Raw genomic sequence first — 23,177 nt, forward strand, 5'->3', positions numbered from 1 at the left:
AATTGCAAGCACTGCTGGATATAAACTCTGCGCAAACTGAAAAGGAGCCTGCAGAACAGCTTGGCGTTACACAGCAAACCATTTCCATACGTTTACATACGATGGGAAAGGTTCAGAAGGAAGGGAGATGGGTTCCGCATGAATTGTCTGAAGACAACAAAAATCGTCGGCGTGACACTGCACTCACTTTGCTTTCAAAGTTCCGGAAAAAAGATTTTCTGCACAAAATCATTTAAAAATATTAAACAATTGGAGCTAGATGATGCCAAGATTAAAGTAATAATACAGAATATGAAAAGTGATAGAGAGGTTGCAGGCTATTGTCTGAATGATGATATATTATTTCAGAGATATAGATTTGGGAAAACATGGAGATTGGTCATTCCAGAAAAGTTTGCTCAAAGACTGATTGAAGAGGTACATGTTAGTATAGGACACGTAGGGACTTATAAGATTATTAGGTACATGGACAAATTGTATTTCTGGAAAAGGATGCATCAGGAAATAAAAAAGGTCATTAGGCAGTGTGATCTGTCAAAGGACTAAATCAAATAATGTATCAATGACAGGCGAATTTAACGCAATTATTCCATCAGCGCCGCGTCAATTAATCACCGTAGATTTATTTAGACCGCTTCCGAAATCCACCGCGGGAATGCAGTATCTATTCGTGATATTAGACGCATTCTCGAAATATGTATCGATTTACCCAATCAAGAGAGCTACGGCAACTACTTGCATTCGGAAAATATTAAAAGAATTTGTCTCTGAACATGACAAACCCAAAGCAATTTTAAGTGACAACGGTACTCAGTTTACCGCTGGATTGTGGAAGGAATAGCTACAACGACAGGGTATTAAAATATGTTATTCGTCAATCCGACATCCTCAATCAAATCCAACCGAAAGAAAATGAAGGAGTTGGGCAGGATGCTACGAGCGTTTTGTCAAACGCTGACAACTCTTGAAAAAATACCATAGTCCTCACGAAGAACGCGCAAGTGTAAACAAATAGAATAAGCAGAATTACATAGAACGAATTCTCTGAAGGATATGAGTTGCGTTGTAGTTGTAATATAGGTAGAAATAAAGATAAAATATTTTATTTGACTTGTGATCTCCGTCAAATAAAAAGGGGGGGGTGTGTAACGATCGTAGCGATATTAAAAGTATAATAATAAATAGAATAAGTTCAGGTGTAGGATATTAAGTACATTTATATGTAACAACAACTGACGAGATGGAGAGAGAGAGAGAGAGAGAGAGAATTGGATGGAGAGGAGGAAAATAATGAAGGAGGGAGAGATTTCGGCGAACGGAGAGATTTCGGAGTTAGAGATCAGACGAGTCCGAACCCTGAGATTTGGTGGCGAGAGTTAGAGACCAGACGAGTCCGAACCTTGAGATTTGGTGGCGAGAGGATCAAAAGGGAAGCGTTATGTGAGGAGAGACGAGAGGCCGGTTCTGACATAATATCGGAGGCTCTTGCGGACGCTGAGGGGAAGAGGTCAGCTGGGAGGTGACCTGGCTGGTGACGACCGGAGGCTTGACCGGAGGCCGCATCTCCCGTTTTGCCGGTGTATGAGATAAGGAGTTGGCCCTGGATCGGATGCGCGGAAGATCGGATTCGTTGCTGCTCTCTCTGTCTTTCTCTCCATCGGCGAAGGTCGGAATCAATCGCTTATATATATATTTATGTAAATTGATTCGACGTATAGTGTGAAGTCCACTATTATGGGACATAGGTCGTCACGTTCTATACGCATCTCCGCTGCCTGATATCAATATAAAAATCGTTGTCCTAGTCGCGATCGCTCATGTATGGATAATGATAATGTCTGTGTATTATCAACTTTGTTGATAATCGCTGACGCGTATTTCTCAATAACATCCACGTACCTTCATTGTCAAATCTAGTCCAATCCTCAGAACTGACCGGTACAATATCTTTCTCGAATTCCCACGACCGGTACTCCACATCAAATAAGAAGGGAGGGTGTGCGTCACGGCGGGGCCCGACCACGAACCAATCGTGAAAAACTCGTAATCATTTTGCGAAAAAATACCACCTCAGCCAGGAATCGAATCTGGATCTCCTGCTTACCGGGCAGGCATCTTATCCTTTCGACTACAGAGGCATATGATGATATTTATCGCAAATAACGTGTTTAGAATAACACGTCAATAATACAATGATACATACACACACACACACATATATATATATATATATATATATATATTACAATTATATACATGTATATGTATATCTTTCTCGAATCCCCATGACCGGTACTCTAGAGCAATGTTGTCTCTCACTCGATGGATGCAAGTTGGACCGCAGCGGCGACACGTCATTGGCAAATATACAAATAATCCTCCTGGTGCGCCAGTGCTCCACTGCTTACGCTTGTTCGATCCCATCACTTCTCAGTCGCCAACGTCATCGAAGCTACATGGTTTCTCTCGTTGCAAAGTAGAGCCGAAAAAACCAATAAGTATTTCCCAACAGAGGCTATATTCTTTTAAATTTTAGTTACAGAGACAACAAAACATTTAATGAGCTTCACGATTTGTTCGAGTTATAAAATGTTTTTATTCGATTTATAGAATTTTTAGCCTCTCAAGGGAAAAAAAATATGTAATCTTAGGTTTTCGGCTTATAGAACTTCGAGTTATGGAAGTTCAACTGTAATTTGATTAGTTTATTTATCGTTCAATAAATGTCTTGTCGAATTTGTAATTAATTACTCAGAACAGCACACTGTGACTTTTTTAAAGATTTTCGGAACATATATTATAGGTTTATATTGAAAAAATAATTTCGTACACATTCTTATTTATTACACAATTTAATTTTATTAATTTTTATACATAAAATTATATACCAAGTTATAACATTGTATATGTAAAATATGGACGATTATATAATGATTTTCGTTCCTCTTCAGGTATTGTTAATGTCTATTTATTCTTTTCAATTCATTCGTTATACTACGTTAACAATAGTGAACGATAATCAAGACACATAGAAGACGCTGGACTATCGCACGGTGCATACTGCACGAAAGATACGATAAGACTTCTTTCTCTTTTCACACGCATCGCAAGCGCGAGATGGTAGGATAGTACTTTTATTCTCTTCTCCCATAGTAGCTGAGACGTCGATATGTACATGTCTCGTCTTTATATACATATCTCATTTATTTAGTTTTTAACACTTTGATAGGTCTAAATTTTGAGGATTTTTCGTATAAAAATAAATAAACTTAACAACAATTTGCTTTTTGTCCTTTATTATATATATTTTAAAGTCTATGAAAACCTTTTTTTAGTGATTTCCAGAAATCTATAAATACACTAAAGTTGAAAAGTCGCGCTACTAGCAGCTGCAAATTTTGAGCTAGAAGAAAAACAAAAATTTTTTTAAACTATATTAAATTTGCTAGGGAAGTACGTAGGAAATTTTCGAAATTTTGATTTTTGTGAAAATAGTGAAGATTTTTTGAAAAACATTCGATTTTAATGGAAAAATTGTGACTTTTTTCTTTATAAAAAGAAAAGTTTTTAATTAATTTGTAACGGAGCGCATCCTTCCGCTCCGTTCCTCCTCCGGATTTCCCCCGACCGACCATCCGTCGGGGACCGCCGAACATCAGGCGGAGTGCGGCAGTGGCCGCAAAGAGGCAGCAATGCCTCCTTTTTTAAATTCTTGTAATACGCGAACTCCGAAAGCGTCGGAGAATACCGCGAAAACACGTATGTTTTCGTGGTATTTCCCCGCACCGCGCCAAGCGTCGCGTCAACAAGCGCGAACGCACCCCGCACCGCGCCACGCACCGTACCACCGAGCGCGAAAGCGTCCCGCACCGCACCGACGCCGCGCCACGCAACCGAGCGAGCGTCCCGCACCGCGCCACGACCGCGTCCACAAGCGCGCAACCACCCCGCACCGCGCCGCTACCTTCCCTACGAATTCCTTCCCTACCCAAAAAACCAATCATCCCCCCGATCCTTTTTTTCCGCTCCTGGGGAGAGGGATGCTAACCCCGAGATCGACCAATCCGACCGATCCGACCGAAAATACCGAGGTCGATCTCGGATATAAAAAGGCATCACTCTCCACAGGAAATCACTCACTCTCCGTTTACTCCTGTTCCTAGATCGTCTCCGAGAGCTCGCCTCGAGGAAACGATCTTCCGAAACCGGCAGCAAGCCTGAGATTGTTGGGGCTCTCCCCAACGCGCCAAGTTCGCTTGGCCTGGCCGAAAGCCGTCTCCGTAGCTCGCACGGCAAGCCGAGAGTTGCTGGGGTCTCCCCAGCGCGTCGAGTTCGCTCGACCCGACTCTGCCGTTCCGAGATTTCACCGCCGAGTACCGGGGTTCTCCCCGATACTACCTCTCCGAGCACCAGGGTACACCCTGGTCGGCCGAGTACACTCGGCGCCGCCACCTTCTTCTCCGCACACAGCTGGGGCTCTCCCCGGCTGGCCGAGTACACTCGGCGTTCACGCAAACAGACGAGGGGCCCACCCCCCCGTCAGCCGAGCACTCTCGGCAGGGAACGGGCACACCCGTTCTCCGATCTCAACGATCCGCCGACCTCGCGAAATATCCACCCTCGCGACAATACCCGCGACACGCGTGCACGTTTAAATCGCCGATTTAAAGGCCCGCGACTAACACGTGCGACACCGCCGCCGCCGCGCGCGCCCCGCGCCACCGAACTGCGCACCGCGATCAGTATCGCGCCGACCGCCCGAGCGATCTCTTATTTTGTATTTACGCATTATCCGCACGCCGATCGCCGCCTCGCCCGTCTACGGCCACGAACATTTAACGCGACGATTCGGTGCATTCCATCGCACCACTCTTAGTTAAATAAACATCGTTATTTATTATCAATCTCGCCTCACAAGTTAATCACGCCTTTCTGTCTCCAACGTCCTCGCTTTTCCTCCTGGTAACCGACTGACCGCTCTCCGCGCGGAAAAGCGAGACCGTTATAAATTGAAAAATCCCTACGTACTTCCCTGAGATATGTATTTTTGAAGATGTACACCAAATTTAAAATAAATCGGTTAATATTTGTTTGAGTTATGTGTCTGCTAGTTCGGAAAAAAGTCGTTTTGAAAAAAACGCGTTTAAAGTTATAAGTAACTTTTTTTTTATATAAGTAATTTTTTTTTATAAAAACGGTAAATTTAAATTTATCTCTAATCTGCTATTCCTGCCTCATACAGTTGTCCATTCAAGAAGAGAATCTTGTTTATTCTTTTCTTTTTTTGACGATTTATGCGTAGATCGAGCTTCTTTGGCCATCTCCGTCAACGAGCGCTCCGATTATTATATGCGTTGTTCGTTCGTCACCTCGCAGAAGTTATAGCAGTTAATGCCTATTTTGAGTCCTAATATTTGCATAATTTGCATTAAACTGCTCATCCCATCATTGTAAGTACAGACGAATAAAAACGCTGTAATATCCAATATTTTTCACTTGAATAAGCTTTTCGCGCAATGGATCAAACAATGGCATTAAAGCTTTCATTGTTGTTCTGTGTATATCCTCCTAAACAACAAGAAGATCATCGCTAGTTAAATCTTCATACACAGATTTAATTATTGAAAACTTCGTCAAACATAGCCGATTTATGTGTATATAATAAATTTAAGATATTGCAAGTTTTTGTCTTTTGCCAAGAGCACCATGTATCTGGGCCGCTCACTTATCGTGCTGTGGCTTTTCGTCAAAATTTTATGATATAGCGTTGTCCAGATGTCATTTCGTATTTTCTCAACAGAATCACTATTTCGACAAATGGCTAATCCATAATAGAGGAACAATTCATTAATAAGCTTATCCGTTAATTTTCCTTTTTCGCCAAGTCCTTTTTTTTAAATTTCTTACAACTTGCCAATTTCTTCTTTAAATTTCTTACAACTTGCTAGATAACTAAAAACATTATCTAAAGAGTTCCAAAACGTATACCTGCTTCTTCGCCGCTGCGCCCTCATTCAAGGCGCCGAAAGCGCCGCAGGAAAGTTCAAAAAAAGAGAATAAAAAAGTTCCTTTTACACATAGGATCAATTATATCTTATTTTTGAGACTTTAAGGGATCTTTTTAGCGCAAAAAAAATTGATTTTTTGAAATCGTCAAGGTGGTGTTACCTCCTAAATTGAAATTACAGAATGCCTCTCCATCGCCCATTCCCGTGAGAATGTAATCAATATATCTGTCTTTCGTCTCTCCAAATTTCTCTTCTAATTTACAATTTTTACATTTACAATCTTCAGTACCATCAGAACAACGTTTTTGATTACAATCGATTTTATTACAATTAATACCTTTCGAATAGACGCTTCTCTTATTAATTTTATTAGTGCCGTCTAAACAGATGTTTCTGATTATTTTTATTATCAATCAAAAAATTATTTTTCATTTTTTATTAATAAAAAATAAATTTTAATTATGTTCTATTTCTATATTTACATTACATTTGACATTTTCAGTATACTTATTGTTTTACAAACGTTTATTCTGAACTGTACAACATTCATTTATATAATTTCAGTAAGATTACAGAATGGGCCCCTAAGACATCGTATTTCTCTCTTGCACTAACGTATAAGGCATAAAGAATGAACCAATCAGAGTCCTTCATTTTATTCCATTGAAATGAGAAATGATTATACGCATATTGTTGATGCATAGATCTTTTTTGGTAGCCTTTGGATTGTAATTTTACAAGCTGAGTATTGTCCTTTAAAGTAATTCGAATTGCGAAACTATCATTTTATACATACGGAGATGTAAAACTTTTATATTTGTTGGAATAAGGCATCATATTTCTCTCTTGTATAAGGCATAAAAGAATGATCTAATCAGAGTCCTTCATTTTTATTCTATCGAAGTGAGAAATGATTATACAAATACTGTTGATGCATAGATCTTTTTGTTTGGCTTTGGATTGTAATTTTACAAGCTCAATACTGTTCTTTAAAGCAATTCGAACTGCGGGACTATATCATTTTGCACATACAAAACTCTAAAACCTTTATATTATCAAGGAAACAGTATAGCGTGAACACAAACATATAATCTCAAGTTGAGCCGAAATTAAATAAATATTTACATTTTCTTATTAAATTAAACATCGCGCACATTTTCTTTGTGCGTATTTTAATTGTCTGAAAGGATTTTGCAATTTGTAAAGCCAACAAAGAGTTTTTGAAAATTTTATCGATTCCATAGATCGTTTGTCCTTGTCTTTCCTCTGCAGTGCCATCTATCAAGATATGTCAACTACAATTACTGCTCTACTTATCATTTTATATCTGCGCCAAGTATATATATATATATACGCATAAAATCATACACAATCATACACAATCTGTTCATGTATTAAATCTTTTCTAAGCTTTCAATCATAATCCAAAAATATAGTATTGTTTATTTATAGTATTGTTTTTTTCATCTAATCCAAAGTGCGGAATGCACTCATTTTGTATACGAATTGTTGAATTTTTATATCAAGGAAATGAAGATCTGAAATGACAGCCGATCTAAAATTACGACCTAAAATTAAGTGAATTTTTTAACTTTTTTCCTGATTTCTTCGTTAAATCGATCGTCCCGTACATTCTTTTTGTGCGTATTTTAATTGCCTAAAAGAATTGTGCAATCTGTAAAGCCAACAAAAAGTTCTTTGGTGCACTGTAATATAGTAATCGGTAATTCTCATCACTTTAGGATCCCCTTAAGAATCTTTAGTTACAATCTATAGATATGAAATTCTTTGACACAAATCTACAAGATGTAGATCAAGATTTATTGTATAGATAATCTAAATGTATTAAATCATTTCTTCAATATATGTGATTAAACTTTGTAACGGAGCACATCCCTCCGCTCTGTTCTCGTTTCGAATTTTTCCCCCGACCGACCATCCGTCGGGGACCGCCGAACATCAGACGGAGTGCGGTAATAGTCACAAAAGGACATTTTACGCCTATTTTTAATTTTTTGAGAATTGCGAGCTCCGAAATTCAGAGTAACAGCGAGAGAATATCGCGAATTCTCGCATGTTTTCGTGGTATTTTCTTCACATCACACTACGCGCTGCATCACTGAGCATCAATGTTCCCTGCGCCGCGCCGACACCGCGCCACGAAAGCGAGCGAGCATCGCGCTTACGAGTGGCAAAACCATTCCCACTCCGCATCGATACCTCACCGAACTTCTTTCCTCCTATCCATTCCTACTTCGATCCCGAAAAACCAATTATACGATTTCCTTTTTCCACTTCTGTGGAGAGAGATGCCTGAGATTGACCGATCCGATCGAAAAATACCGAGGTCGATCTCGGATATAAAGACATCACTCTTCACAGAAAGGCCATCCTGTTCCGCGCTCGACTCTCAAGAGCACGTCTCAACAGAAGCGAGTATCCGAATCCAATTTCGGCGAAAGCCTGAGACTTATCGGGGATCTCTCCAACGCGCCAAATACGCTTGGCCAGGCTGAACCGTCTCCAAACCCTTCCGCGGGAAGCCGTAAGCTACTGGGGACCTCCCCAGCGCATCAAGTTCATTTGGTCCGGTTTCGCCCTCACCGAATTTCGCTGCTGAATATCGGGGTCTTCCCTGATACGATAGGGCATCCATCTGACCGATTCTGAAAACTGGGACCCGCCCCAGCTGACCGAGTACACTCGCCAGTCCGAAATATCTTCCACCAGAACTGGGGCACGCCCTAGCCAATCGAGTACGTTCGGCAATCTTGAAACTCACTCTCAAGAGATCGGAACGCCCGATCTCCATGACCCGAGCGATCACAAAAACCACCCGTGATTAAGTTTACGCAATAAAAATTACCGCCCGCGGAAATAATTCGATGCTTCATCGGCGTTTGACAATTCGTGAAACACGTGTCTTACCACCGTTTGCCCCGCGCGCCTCCGAAATATCGCGCAGCCCACAGTCGGTGCTCCGACCGCCCGAATGGTCATACATTCTTATTGTACATGTAAATATACTACGAACCGCCATCTGCCCAAATATGGCCAGTTATTACATATAGCAATCTTATTATATTTGATATTTACATCCTATCTTGTTTTATATATTGTAATCTACATCCAATACTTCTTTAATTTTAATAAATCGCTGTTAAATTATAATTGCGGAAAACTCTCACTTTTCTCTCTCTGCTTCCAACGTCCTCATTTCCCCAATCGACTGACTATTCTCCGCACGGGAACGCGAGACTGTTTTAATTTTGACCGTTTTCTTTCTAGGATGTTCCTATCACTGTGGATATTGGCAACGAATTTCGCGTCGGTACTCGTCTATTTATTAATGGCAGATTGAAGTTATTGCCACATTCGTAAGCATTTAATAAATATAAGCGTATATTCAGGGTGAGTAAGAAGTCCCGGACCGGTGAAATATTTCGAAAACTAAGCATTTCCGAAAGAAATGTTTTCTACAAAAGTTGTAGGGTTTTAAATGATCTATTCATTCTAATCAGTCTGACCTTGGATGGCGTCGTCAAGGTCACATTAGTTTTTTTAAATGATTCATCCCATTTTTTATTCCAGAATCTAATACGTGATGTTAAGAACTTTTCACTATAATAAAGTTATTTTTCATAAAGTACTTTTCGAGTTGTGAGGCTTGAAAGTTGCAGCACGACTGGCATTTCCCCGTGTTTAGCATTACCCAGGATGAACGATATGAACGTGGCAGGATCCTTTTGGCCTGATTTACATGAGTCCTCTTGCCTCTCACATGCGTGTGATGTGCGTGAAATCTAATTTCAAAATCAACAGTTATAGGAACGAATTCAACATTTCATTGAAACCGATGCTTGCTAACATATCCCCCACAAGAGTACTTGCGTATCTCAACCAATCCTTACGCTGTTAGTATGATGTCAAGCATCGGCAAAACACTGTTAGTTATACTGTTCCGCCTACAATTTAATATTTCAATTCTGAGGTGTACAATGATTCTGAAACAATACTAATTGATTATTCCTTCTATTCGAAATTTCTTTCCTAACGATTTCGATCGCGTATAGTTCCAACAAGATGGAGCTCCAACGCATTTCAGATTAAGGGTACGATTAAGGGAAGGTATTGGATAAAACTTTTCCGAACAAATGGATTGGGAGGCATGGAACGATTGAGTGACCTTCAAGATTTCCCGATCTCACATCACTTGATTTCTTTTTATAGGGATTCTTTAAAAAACGTATTATAAAAGAAAAGTCTGCGAATGTGGAAGAATTAAAGCAGAGAATAACTGACAAAATGAGTCTAATAACTGTTGATATAAGAAATGTCAGAAATTTTTTTCAGTTAAGGTTAGTACTGTCAAGCAGTGAAACGAAGGCAATTCGAACATCTAATATAATCATTATCAACTCTTGCACATAATGCATTTCATAGGGATGAAGTCTGTAATTTTTTAGCCCTACGCGGGCAATCTTTCATGTTACTTGTTTCAGTGAAATGTCGAATCGTTCCTATAATTATTGATTTTGAAATTAGATCAGTGTATGCACACACACGTGAGAGGCGTGGATTCACATGAAACTTTTCAATGAGATGAGAGCCCCGCATCCATGTCTCATTCATCCCGGATAATGCTAAGCACAGGGAAATGCCAGTAATGTTGTAACTTTCAAACCTCATAACTTGAAAAATACTTTATGAAAAATAACTTTATTGTGTTTTGTTTTGTGCTTTGAAAAGCTCTTGACACCAGCTAGATTCTGGAATCAAAAATAGAGTGTGCCATTAAAAAAAATTGATGTGATCTCGACCTAATCTTGGCGACACTCAAGGTCAGACTGACCAGATTAGTGAATAGATCATTTAAAACCCTACAACTTTTGTAGGAAACATCTCTTTTAAAAATGCTTAGTTTTCGAGATATTTCACTGGTTCAGAACTTTTTACTTACCCTGTACACACACATACACACACACACACACACACACACACACACACACACACACCACACACACACCGCGCGCGCGCGCGCGCGCATGTGTATGTGTGTATTTGTTAAAATTTATTTACATAATAAGATATTATGATTCTTTGCAGGTTTTATGTCAATTTACAAAAAGGTAAAACTATTTATCCGCATCCCATTATACCGCTGCATTTAAATCCACGTTTTTTATATGGCAATAGCGCGCCATATGTCGTCATGAATTGCTGGAACTGTGGCACGTGGGCTCATGAAGAACGACATCAAGGCCACTTATCTTGGATGCCCGGTCGAGACTTTTTGCTTATGTAAGATTTTTGCGAATTTTGCGAAATGATATGACTTTTTTAAGAATTTATGTAGTTAAATTATAGTCTACAATTTTCGTAATAATGGATATGTATTTAATAGAATTCACTGTGAATACGAGGGATATACAATATGGCTGGATAATAAGGTGATTGGTGAATTTGGACATAGAATGAAATCATCTATCATAGATACTTTACGAATCTCTGGTGACGTCGTGCTTTATCAACTTAGTATGAGTCATATTTGATGGATTACGAACATACAACATTTATAATATAAAAATTAAAGGTAATTAAAAATAAATATTATAAAGCAGAAGTTGAATCTTTATTTTCGAATTATTCAACAATCGCAAATATATGCAATGCCATATGTGTGTGTGCGTGTGCGTGTGTATGTGAATATGTATATATGTATATATACTACTGTGATTAAATATAAACAAGATTTTTAAATTTAAACTGCTCGGGTTCATCGATTCTGACAAATATTTTTTTGATTAAGTTGGTAGTACTGTCTTTGACATCTGTGTGAAATTTCATGTCATTCTCTTCATTTGTTTAATAGTGAACGCTCGTTTTTATGAATATCTAAAAGTATTTTTTTCGATTTTTACGATGTGTAATTCTGTTGGGCAAAGAAATTGTATTTTATTTTGTTTGCGGAATGAAATTTCTGCTACTGAAACGTTCAGAATGTTGCAGAAGGTTTTTAGTGACCAGGCTCTATCAAGACCAAGAGTATTTGACTGGTATAAAATGTTGAAAGATGGTCGAGAAAGCGTAGAAAACGAACCACATCAAAGACGACCAAAAACATCAACTGATGAACAACACGTGAAGCAAATCAAAGATTTGATGCTCCAAAATCGTCGATTGACAATTAGAGAACTTGCCGATACTTAAACATTTCATTTGGATCAGTCCAGACCAAGAGGCCAGATTTATGGGCAGACAACTCATGGTTTTTGCACCACGATAATGCGCTATCTCACACTGCATTGGTTTTTCGTGACCATTTCGCCAAAAACTTGACTCATATCGTTCCACAATCACCGTATTCGCCTGATTTAGCACCGTGTGACTTCTGGCTATTCAGTAAACTCAAAAGACCGCTCCAGGGACTTGTTTTGAATCGATTGAGAAGATACAAGCCGAAACGAAGAAGGTATTGAAGGCCATTCCGGAAGAAGAGTTTTCAGAGTGTTTCGAGGATTGGAAAAAGCGTTGGCATAAGTATATTGCATCGGGAGGGGATTATTTTGAAGGCGACGAATTTGATTTTGAAGAATAAATAAAGATTTTTCACTCTATAACAAAAATCTCGTTTATATTTGATCACAGTATGTATTGTGTGTGTGTGTGTGTGTGTGTGTGTGTGTGTGTGTGTGTGTGTGTGTGTGTGTGTGTGTGTGTGTGTGTGTGTGTGTGGTGGGTGGGTGGGTGGGTGGGTGTGTGGGTGTGGGTGTGTGTGTGGGTGTGTGTGTGTGTGTGTGTGTGTGTACTTATTTAGTATATTATACTATATTGTTATATACTATATTAATAGTATATCATGTACACTCGTTAACAAGAAACAAAATTAACAAACTAAATAGATAAAATTATATTAAAATTTAATATAACTTCAACTCTACAAAAGATTATACATATTTGAAAATTCTTTTTTTGCAAGATTTTCAAGAGTAAAGTCTGTATCTTAAAAAACATTAGTCATTTGACTCTATCTTTCTTTTAGTCCTCTCTCTTTTAAAAAGTAAGGATAAGGATGTTTCATCTCTCAAAAAAATTGCATGATTAGACGTAGATTGTACGAAACAGAATGAATTTTTTTGCAAATATCATGATAATCGTAAAAGTTAAACTTTTTTTTACAAATTAAAGAAGGAAAGTTTATACGATTCTTTTTTCACGGAATTACAGTGTTACATCGAAGTTACTTATGCATTTTTGTTTGCAGTTATCGCCAGCATTAATATTATCCGATACGCACTACGGGGAGATTGCTAGTCGGAATTTGTGCATCGTGTGTGTGCATGCATGCGTGCGTGTGTATTAGGAAGGAGATTTGTGTATTTCATTGTGCATCCAGCTTAATGGTGTCCCTCTACACTCTACACTCGGCACGCAGCCGCTATACATCACGTACGTCGGTGTCTCTGGTAGCGCGGAGGAGATCGTGGAGAGAAGGAAAAAATAATAGGAACAATTCGATGTTGCATCTTTAACGCAAGACGCACGATCGAAAGCATAAGTCCCGGTCTACAATAGGTGATTTAAGCCTTAAGCCATAAGAATTTACCAGTGATAGTCGATTATTCTCCTATTCTTCGACTATGATTCGTCCATTTCTTACGGCTTAAGGCTTAAATCATCTATTGTAGAACGGGACTAAAGCGGTGTTTACAATGAAATTTTAAGACGTAAGACTTAAGAAATTAGCCAATCACAATCGATTATTCTTCTATAAATCAATTATGATTGGCCAATTTCTTAAGTCTTACGTCTTAAAGTCTCATTGTAGACGCCACTTAAGTGTCGGTCCACAATAGATGATTTAATCTTTAAGAAGTAAGAAATTGACCAATTATAATTGAATATGAAAAGAATAATGGACTATGATTGGTCAATTTCTTACTTCTTAAAGCTTAAATCACTTATTGTGGACCGACACTAACAGGACATGATACAGCTCGCGGTGTCCGTTGGCGTTTCACATACTAATGCGAGTGAGATATCGTGAGATCTCTGTGCGCTTTCCTTTCTTTCCTTTTCATCCTGATTAATTATTGATTATTTAACGATTATTTACTTGTTTATTTAATCGATTATTTAATTATGATCGCATAATAATTTTTCTATTATACATTTTTAAAAAGTTATTTGTAAAATTACAACTATTATTGTGGGAAATTTGAAGACTCATTGTAATAATTTTACGCACATTTATAAATTTGCACTGTGCAAATAAAATTAATTTTTTGTATCGTAAATAAAATTGTAAAATTATATTTATAATGGAATATAAATGTATAGAAATGATATAATATTGTTATGTTCGCGCGAACCTTTCGCGGCCGAGCGGAATCGAGCCGCCTTTGGAGAAGAAACGAAGCGCTCTCCGGGGCGTTGTCTATGGAAATATTGATGAGTTGTCTCGGAATGAACGGACGGTACATTTTAGTATCTTGTTCTGGTTTAAATAAAATTCTTGTGTTTCTTAAGAGAGTGTAAATTATTTTGAATACAGTTTCCTTAGATTGCGCGAGTGTGCGGAAACGCGAGAGTGTGTGCAAATCTAGAAAGTTTCTGCCGCGATTGTAACAATATAATGTAATGTGAAATAATCAGAATTGGAACATTATTTTTTAACTAAATTAAGTTAAAGATAATGGTTTATAAAATTAATTTAGTTACGTTAAGATTAAATTAACTTAAATTAAGTTAAAAGTTAATTTTAACTTTTAACTTAATTTAAGTTAATTTAATTTCAACATAACTTTTTATTTAGAATTAGCTTTTTCTTTATGTAACTTTTAACGTGATGTAAATTAATTTACATAAGTCATTAACTCTAATTTAATTCAATTAAAAAATAATGCTAACTTATCCAATCCTAGTTATCTTATTACATTACATTATATTAAAACGGTCGCTCGCTCTCGCGGTTCGCGGGATAATTATAACGATGCATATTTTTGAACATCGTTTTGCGGCCGTCTGTAAAATTAATCTGTAAACAATTATAATATCAATTATCAAATAAATTTAATACCTTATTTATAAATTAAATTTATATGAAATAAAATAAACAAATATTGTTTTTTCTTTTTATATAGGAATACGTTTTCCTTTTCCAATTTTTTTTTTTTTCTATAGATAAATTTCTTCTATATAATTACATATTATAATTACATATTAACTTTTTTTCTAAACTAAATATTTGTTAAATATTTTAATCCATATTGTAATCGTTTTATTTAAAATATTTTAATTTTGAAAAATTACGACATTCTAATTTTTTAATGCTTTTTAAAATTAACTTTTAACTTAATTTAAGTTTATTTAATTTCAACATAACTTTTTATTTAAAATTAGCTTTTTCTTTATGTAACTTTTAATATAATGTAAATTAATTTACATAAGTCATTAACTCTAACTTAATTCAGTTAAAAAATAATGCTAACTTATCCAATCCTAGTTATTTTATTACATTACATTATATTAAAACGGTCGCTCGCTTTCGCGGTTCGCGGGATAGCGTTATAACGATGCATATTTTTGAACATCGTTTTGCGGCCGTCTGTAAAATTAATCTGTAAAATTAGGCTCGCAATTAATCGCGACATGGCCGCGCGTCCTACGCCGTGCCGCCGAACTCGACCGAACGCTGCCGAACTCGAAAGCAGTACGTGATCCATGAATCCAGTCGAAGATCACCGTACGGAGATAAAAACCACGCCCTTGCCGCGAAACATGAACCTAAGAATATATGGACGGTGCATATACTGCCAATTAGGACAAGAAAAACAGTGAGATTAGCAGTAAAGAGGAACTACATGCACATTGGGTTGATTCGGCTTCTGAGCTATTTGCTTTTAAAGTAAATGCATGTTGTGGTCACAAACAAAAACTTGTGTTAATTTTAAAATTTTATGACGTTGAGTTATTGTATAGTACCCGAATACAGCAATACTCAATCCATAATACAAACTGGTTCCAAAAGAAAAATGAGCAGCAGGAAAAAAAATAAAAAATTTTTCAAACAACTTTTTGAAATAGACAATAGATGACTTCCATCAGCAGACTGGGTCTTCGTGTCGAATAATTTTTACTTTTCTGAATTTCAATACAATACTTATCGCGAACTACATGTCGTTAAATCAATGATCTTGCAACGTAATTAATCAAAGTAAATCAAAGTTAAATCTTAAAGTTAAATCTAAATTCACTCCCTACTCAAAGTTAAATCTAAATTCACTCCTTCCTTATTAAATCAATAATCAAATTTGAAATCGATTAATCCCCAATTAATTAATTGAAAACTTTTTATTACGAAAAATATTACCTCAGCCAGGAATCAAACCTGGATCACTCGCTTTACGTACTCATATATATATATATATATATGTCGGCAAACTCTATTAGATTTCTGACAATTTGATAAAACATCATCAGATATAACAGATTCTACGTAAAATTTATTACCTTTCTGTTATAAAAAATTTATCATGATAAATTTAATAACTTTGCTTAGTAAATAGCTTAGTAAAGAGCGACAAAATTTATATATAATCATTTCCCTCCCAACATATATATATATTAGGAGAGAAATGATTATGTATAAATTTTGTCTCTGTATATCTATATGTAATTATATACAGAATATGAAGTGCTCACTTTCCAGCCAAATGAATTTGTTTTCTTTTTCCGATCTGCTCCACTTCACATTTCTTGTGATTTCTCACCCGATTGCGCAGTAGTCACTTCCGGTGTAGATGTCCATCATCGTCCAGCTGTAGTTCCCTCTCGCTAGTGAATCACTCACAAAAGTAAGTCGACTATAGAATCGTATCTAGAGTTCTTCTCTGCTGAAGGTGGTGGTTTCACCGCCGTTATTGAGTAAGACCACATTAAGGGAAGTCATGCCTTCCAGCAGGGCTTGTCCTAACAAAAAGAAACGTCTCCTTACTATCCCAGTCGATTGTCCATGCATTAAAATTCCCGGCTATTGCCACGGACAAATAATCAGTCTGTCGAGGAAGTTATTAAACTCTTCGATTTACAGGATATAGGTGGGGCATGCAACTATAGAAATGGATATTCACCTTGGCTCTCACGAAACCACAAAACCCTCTGCACCGTTCACGGCTCCCTAGAAAGGACACTTGCCGCATGACCAAATAACGGTCTTGCCGCTCGCGTTGGTTTCCCAGAGTCGAAGTATCTGTACGGCTGTGAGAGTATCCCTAATTCTAGTTTTAACTCTCGCATTGTCTGGATGAGCAGGTCATATGCAGTTTCGCAGTGATTTAGGTTGAGCTGCAGTATTCTCATTTTCGACTTTTTGTGATTACTTGAAGTACTTGCGTGTAGGCTGGGCATCTGTTGCTCCTGGCAATGTGCACATGCTTCCTCTTTGCCATTTTCCTCGCAAAGCACACAGTGCGCATCGTCTTTACACTGCTGATCTTGTACTCTTCCGCACCACTGTAACGTCAGGAGAGCCAACGTAAAAATTTTTTCCTTCCCCTTTTATCCCACCTGCGCCACTATTCAAGCCAAAGTTGGCAACAACCGGCTCTCCTGCCGTTGACATATCACGCGTTGCGCCTTACCGCCAGTGAATATACACTATAATGAATATAAGTAATAAAATTAAATAATAATAAATAAAATCATGCTAACAATGAATCTAATTAATTGTAAAATTATTAATACTACAATAAGGCTCGCGTTGCTGTTGCGCATCATCTCCAGTCAGCCGCGCGCTGATTGGCCGACCAACGACTATTATAGATGTGTGCGTCTAGTCTAGCTTTATAGGCTATGACCGCCGCGAGCGCCACGTGCATTGGCGTACCCACGCTACCGCCACGTTGCGCAACAGCGCCGCCGCAGGCACGCGTTACAACGCGCGGCCAAGCTCGTCCATTCTTGTACGCGCCGTCAAGTAGTACACATCGTGCGAGTGTCAATCCAATCCTAATCTCAATTCCAATTCTAATTTTTAAGTCAATTCTACTCCGTCTCAATCTAGTTAAGTTAATTAAGTGATCATTTGTATTCTAAATTTTGTATTGCTCTAAATTTAACCAAGTGTTACGCGAGTGTAATTCGATTCGTGAATATTTGAATATAGTAAGTACAATGTATTCGCCACGTGTCATTCATTGCATCATCCTTCCTATCGCCGCGAGAAATCGGAAGTGTTCGCGAGGCTAAAGAGGCAACGGGCATTTATAACAACTCAAACCTTGTTTTACCGAATAATTAGCAGTTAAAGCAAGAATTCCGATCATTTCTGGGGGCAAGGTGTTGTGCGTTATCCGTACTTACCACAAAGGAAACATTGGACTTCGAGCACGCGGTAATCTTCTAACTAATGCAATATAGGCCTAGAGCCTCTGCCGAATGCCTAAAGCACGGAGGAATCGCGCGGGTCGTAACAACGCACTTCGGCGACTTGAATACGACCTCCACGTGGCTGCGATTTACGATCATAACGCGATCATCGGCGAGGAAGTGAGTTACGACGGCGAGTACGAACTCTTCGTGCACGACCGCCTCTGGAGCGCCTTACCAGCCCCATCTGCGCCCGTAGCAGCTTACCAGGAAAGCAGTTTTGGACCACGCATCTCCCTCGAGGAATATCTGCGCAGAGCGGACACCGAAAGGTAGGTGAGAATCATACACCGAGTTTTATTCCCGGTTGCTTTCGCGTTTCCCATCGTGCATACGTTTACATCAGTAAAAGATAGAGTATAAAGAAATTAGACGTGAACGAATATAAGAGTACTCGCGTTCAGGATTCTTTCGGGTTGCGTCATTCGTTTTGTTCGCGTCGACCGACCGTCGCATGGTTGCATCACCCGACCGGAAGGGTTTTACGACCGACCCTTTTTTTTGCCGCCCTTGCCACTTTCTCCTAAGGCATGTAGGGTTTTGTGTCGCTTTATCGTTGCGCCCGGAAATATTCCAGTTTCGTAATACCAATTTAACATTGAATATTCGCCGCGTAATATTAATTCCCGTTATTTGACGTAATGTGCCCGCCTTGTTTTCTCGAGCCACGAGATTCGCGCACTCACCCGGCCGCCGTATAGATACCGTAGGAGCACGGTGCGTTGCCTCACCACGTTCGGCTATCGACGCGTGGACGACGCTATCGCCGAGTTACTCCCTAATAGTGCCGAATATCTTTGCTTTCGATGTAAGGAAGAAATACCGGAGGGAACTCTTACGTATCGTCTTGAATTGGCCCACGCGTTCCAGTTCGGGTATACTTCCGCCCGGGATCATTGCGATTGCTGCCGTGCCAGTCTTGTAATAGTCCGCGACATTGAGCTTTGCCCTGACTGCCCTGCACCGAAGTTTTTACTGTGTCACTGGAAGTGCTTAGGGAATTAGGCAACGCTATAGAGAACATCTGCGGGCGATACTACCTCGACGAGACGAATCCCGCTCCCGACGGCATTTTATCGCGCCGACTAACCAATTTCTCTGTTGCATTGATCCGCTTACAGTCTAATAATCACCCGACGTCTGGTTAAACGCAAGGTTAGCCGTGTAATTCGCCGGAATTCCTCGAGAGCTCAATAATTTGCCGCTGACATTATCGGAGAGGTTCCCGCGGTTTTGATGTAACGTAATCAGGGTTTCGTACTCCTTAATTCCTTAACTCTTCCGAACCGCTGCTGGCGATTTGCCGCTCGATCGTTGGCAGCGTCGCCGAGAGGCGAGCGTATTCCCGCCTTTGTCCAGTGCCACGTGGCGATTTGCTTTGGCAATCTCGCCACCGCCTGCGACGTAACACCACACTTCATGCAGCGCTTAAATCTATCAATTGTATTTTTGCAGCTGCTGGACAAAGTATTCAAAGTGCCAGCACTTATAACACCTGGTGAATCATCTCACTTCCCAGACCCGGTCTACTATCCAGTTCATCCGGATCTTACCCATATCTACGAACCTTCTAATGGTTTCTGCTTGAAGCCTCATCACCATTATCTAAGTTCCCCATATGCCTTACGAAGGAACTTCAGAACAGAATCCAGCGCAATTTCGTGATCCGTACCCACTTCCCTCTGAACAACCTCAAGTATTTCCTCCTTACTAGTGATTTCATCAAGATTTTTGATCTCAAAGTCTACTCCTTGTACTTTGCTCTTGATGCTTACATCATCTCCAAGCACGCTCTTAATAGCTGATATTTCTATTTCTAATTTACACTGATAAGCGTTTATGGTTTCGAATTCGGAAGGCTGAAGTAGTTGGACGAACGTGTCTGTCGTAATTGGTTCGAGATCCTCCAGAGCACATTCTCCTATGTCGAGAAGCGACATTGTTGTTATATTTAATCCGTTCCCTGCACAATCATATCCAGTCAGGGCGGTAGCAAGAGTTGGCAGTAGAAGAATAATTATGGTATACGCGTCCATGTTCTAGCTTTGGTGGTTGTGCGTTTTCTGATCCCTCCGGGTTCGTTTACAGCGATATCTTCTTCATGGCCCGATGGGGTTTCAGCAGGGTGGGGGCTCCGACTCCCCTCCCTTTTTAATTTATTAACGTGTACGATTTTCGTTTTACCATTCCTTATCAATAGTCTAACATTATTGTTGTCTAGAATCTGTACAATTTTATAGGGTGTCACGTCGAGCGTATAAACCGCGCCTAAAATTTTACTTTAATAATAAAACACATGTAGTAGGTATATTATAATATATTTATCTGTATTGTTAATTTCTATACTAAAGCTATTTAAATATTAATTATAAGATGCGCCGTATTAGAAGAACGCAAGACTCCCCTCCTGAAGGACTATAAGTTCCCCTTCCAAGATACTACAGGAGGCCCCTCTGTGGCAGCATGGCCCCCACTTCCAAGCGCTGTTGCGCAAGTGCAACAGCCCCACCAAACCGTCGCCGCACGCCGAGCCGCCGAATCAAAGGAGCTCAGTACACGACCAGCGCAGACCAGTTCTCGGTGAAGATCTTAGGACTTCACTTCGCGTCTCAGGGTGGACTCAATCCAGCCTCGGGAACCCCGCACCCTAACTTAGGTCAAGTGCGCGAGACGTTAAAATCGCAGCACGTGCAGTTCTTCGAGTAATATTACGACGATTATTTTGTTCTCTTTGAATCCGAGAGTAAGGATTATTTTCTTTATTGCATCTTGAGTTAAGATTCCTTGTCAATTACCACATTATCGTTAATCAATTATAAATCTTAGAGAAGTAAAGCTACAATCACTATTCATATACTACTATTTTTATTATTATCTATTCTATTGTAAAGAGTCCATCGTATTAAGCAAATAAAGATTTTCTTTGTATAATTATATTCATATAATCCTATTATGTTATTAAAATTAAAGTGAAAAGTGGAAGTGTTTGTGTTAGTAAGCGAACCTTCCCCACCCATCCTTGCGAAACGTGATCGACTGAATTCGCGAGGTTAAAGATTCTTTAAAGCGAATTAAAATGAAAGTATTTTTGCCAATTAATCAGTTCGTTTTATTGATCCACTGGTAGGCATCGTTACCCGCTTGACGGGCCGGCCCCTCGACGTCGGAACTAAACCGAACTGTTGCTCGTTTTCGATATTTCAATATCTCCTTACATTTAACTTCAAATATAGAGATTTTGTGCCTTGGTGTACGGGCCTCTGATCGTCCGGCGCCCACAAAGCGCCCGCGAGACGCAATATCTGTAGCAACGTATCTTATCTTATACTGAATGCGTCATTGCATTCCATTGCAACGTGTTCTATCACGTATAACGTATAGAGCCCCGAGTGAAAATAAAATTATTATAATGTCTCTTAGGAAAGAATCTTTCTGCGATGCCGAAACGAAGGCATAGAGCCGGACAATTCCAAAACTTAAAAACACTCTTTGAGAAACTGAACGGACAATTACCAAAACATTTGCGAGACTTACTCGGTGTCGAAAGTGCCTACGATGAAACGTATGAAAACTATTTTAAAAGAAGTGTGTGGTCACCCAGTCCGCCTATTCCATGGAGGTTACAACCAATTGAGTTCCGCATACCGAGATTGCCGCCATTAGATATTTCGGACACCGATCCCAGGAAGCCTATTTATCATCGGACCAGAGCTGAGATCCTGTACAAGTACTACTAAAGGTAGGAAAGATCTTATTTATCAGCGCGCTCAAACAGATAAATTGCCTATGTGTAAGAAACAAGTAAGGTCGCGTCGTCCCGAGACCTCTCCGGGTACGATCTATTTAAATCGTGTTGGATTATGTAAATGCGTGACAGAATTCGGTTATGGTATAATAGGATGCGCCACCGATATTAACGAAGCGAGTCTTCTTTGTTTGACATGTAGAATGCAATCGCTCGTTTCCTGAAGAAAAATTTAAATTAATCCTACGTCATTATATGAGTATCGACAATAATTCCGCGCCGCGAGAATGTGAGAATTGTCACGTTACATTAAGTATTCGCCGCGAAATTCACGAGTGCAGTGGATGTTCCGACGGCTTTGTCGCTTTTAACGCATTTCTCCGCGAAAAGGGGAGAGAATTTGAAGACCTCTCGTTACCCGCGAGTCGAGATATAGAACCCAGTGTCGGTTTACACGACATAATTTTTTCAAGAAGATTGAGCTTCTTTCTATACTATCTGCACTTAAATCTCGAACGTTCTTAGGAACCTTTCTTAGGAAAATTTATAGAAGAGATCTCTAGCCGCTCAGGGATCTCACCCCTCCCAAAATTTTCAAAATTTTAGGAAGCTACAACATTCAGCCCGATGTGAACATGGAAAATTCTAGTTTCTCTCGGACGTACATAAATGTGCGCTCCGTCACCCACCACGGGACGTGACGAAGCATCGGTCGTGACAATGAACGGGCGCGTGAAATCGGGATATTATAACAACGGTTCGGTACACAGGGCTGTTTTTAAATAATCAAAAGCGCGTTCCTGCGATTCCAGCCATTGGAAAGGTGTGTCTTTCTTCAACAATTGAGTGAGCGATTTCGCTACCTTAGAAAAGTCGAGGATAAATCGCCTGTAATAGCCAGCAAGGCCTAGGAATTGTTTAATGTTTTTAACGTTGGCTGGCCGCGGAAATCTTTCTACCGCCTTTGTTTTCTCGGGGTCAGGGCGTACCCCGTC

General features: G+C 39.3%; 2 protein-coding genes across 4 annotated transcripts in view; both read left to right on the plus strand.

Annotated features, from left to right (window-relative positions):
* LOC105433428 (galectin-8) overlaps positions 1–14,536 on the plus strand; it is a 420,969-nt gene extending 406,433 nt beyond the window's left edge. For all 3 annotated transcript variants that reach the window (XM_089079009.1, XM_089079010.1, XM_089079011.1), the window contains 4 exons: positions 9,297–9,385; positions 11,115–11,309; positions 11,413–11,601; positions 13,273–14,536. In XM_089079009.1, coding sequence (XP_088935135.1) covers positions 9,297–9,385; positions 11,115–11,309; positions 11,413–11,560 — 432 coding nt within the window. In that variant the 3' untranslated portion in view covers positions 11,561–11,601; positions 13,273–14,536. The remainder of the gene's footprint in view (positions 1–9,296; positions 9,386–11,114; positions 11,310–11,412; positions 11,602–13,272) is intronic.
* Positions 14,537–16,182: 1,646 nt separating this feature from the next.
* LOC148936042 (uncharacterized) lies at positions 16,183–21,474 on the plus strand. The gene is made up of 2 exons (XM_089079014.1): positions 16,183–18,709; positions 20,811–21,474. The coding sequence occupies exons 1-2, from the start codon at positions 18,447–18,449 to the stop codon at positions 21,019–21,021; spliced, it is 474 nt and encodes a 157-aa protein (XP_088935140.1). The 5' UTR covers positions 16,183–18,446; the 3' UTR covers positions 21,022–21,474.
* The last annotated feature ends 1,703 nt before the right edge of the window (positions 21,475–23,177 follow it).

The sequence above is a fragment of the Pogonomyrmex barbatus genome, unplaced genomic scaffold (assembly GCF_055798465.1).
Source record: "Pogonomyrmex barbatus isolate J1 unplaced genomic scaffold, ASM5579846v1 scaffold3, whole genome shotgun sequence".
In the NCBI taxonomy this organism is placed as follows: Eukaryota; Metazoa; Arthropoda; class Insecta; order Hymenoptera; family Formicidae; genus Pogonomyrmex; species Pogonomyrmex barbatus.

Bases quoted from the DNA above. Each gene is read 5' to 3' on its own strand.
- LOC148936042 (XM_089079014.1), top strand. From the start codon at position 18,447: ATGCCTAAAGCACGGAGGAATCGCGCGGGTCGTAACAACGCACTTCGG. The intron at 18,710-20,810 runs GTAGGTGAGAAT...ATTAATTATAAG, and splicing joins CGCAGAGCGGACACCGAAAG to ATGCGCCGTATTAGAAGAAC.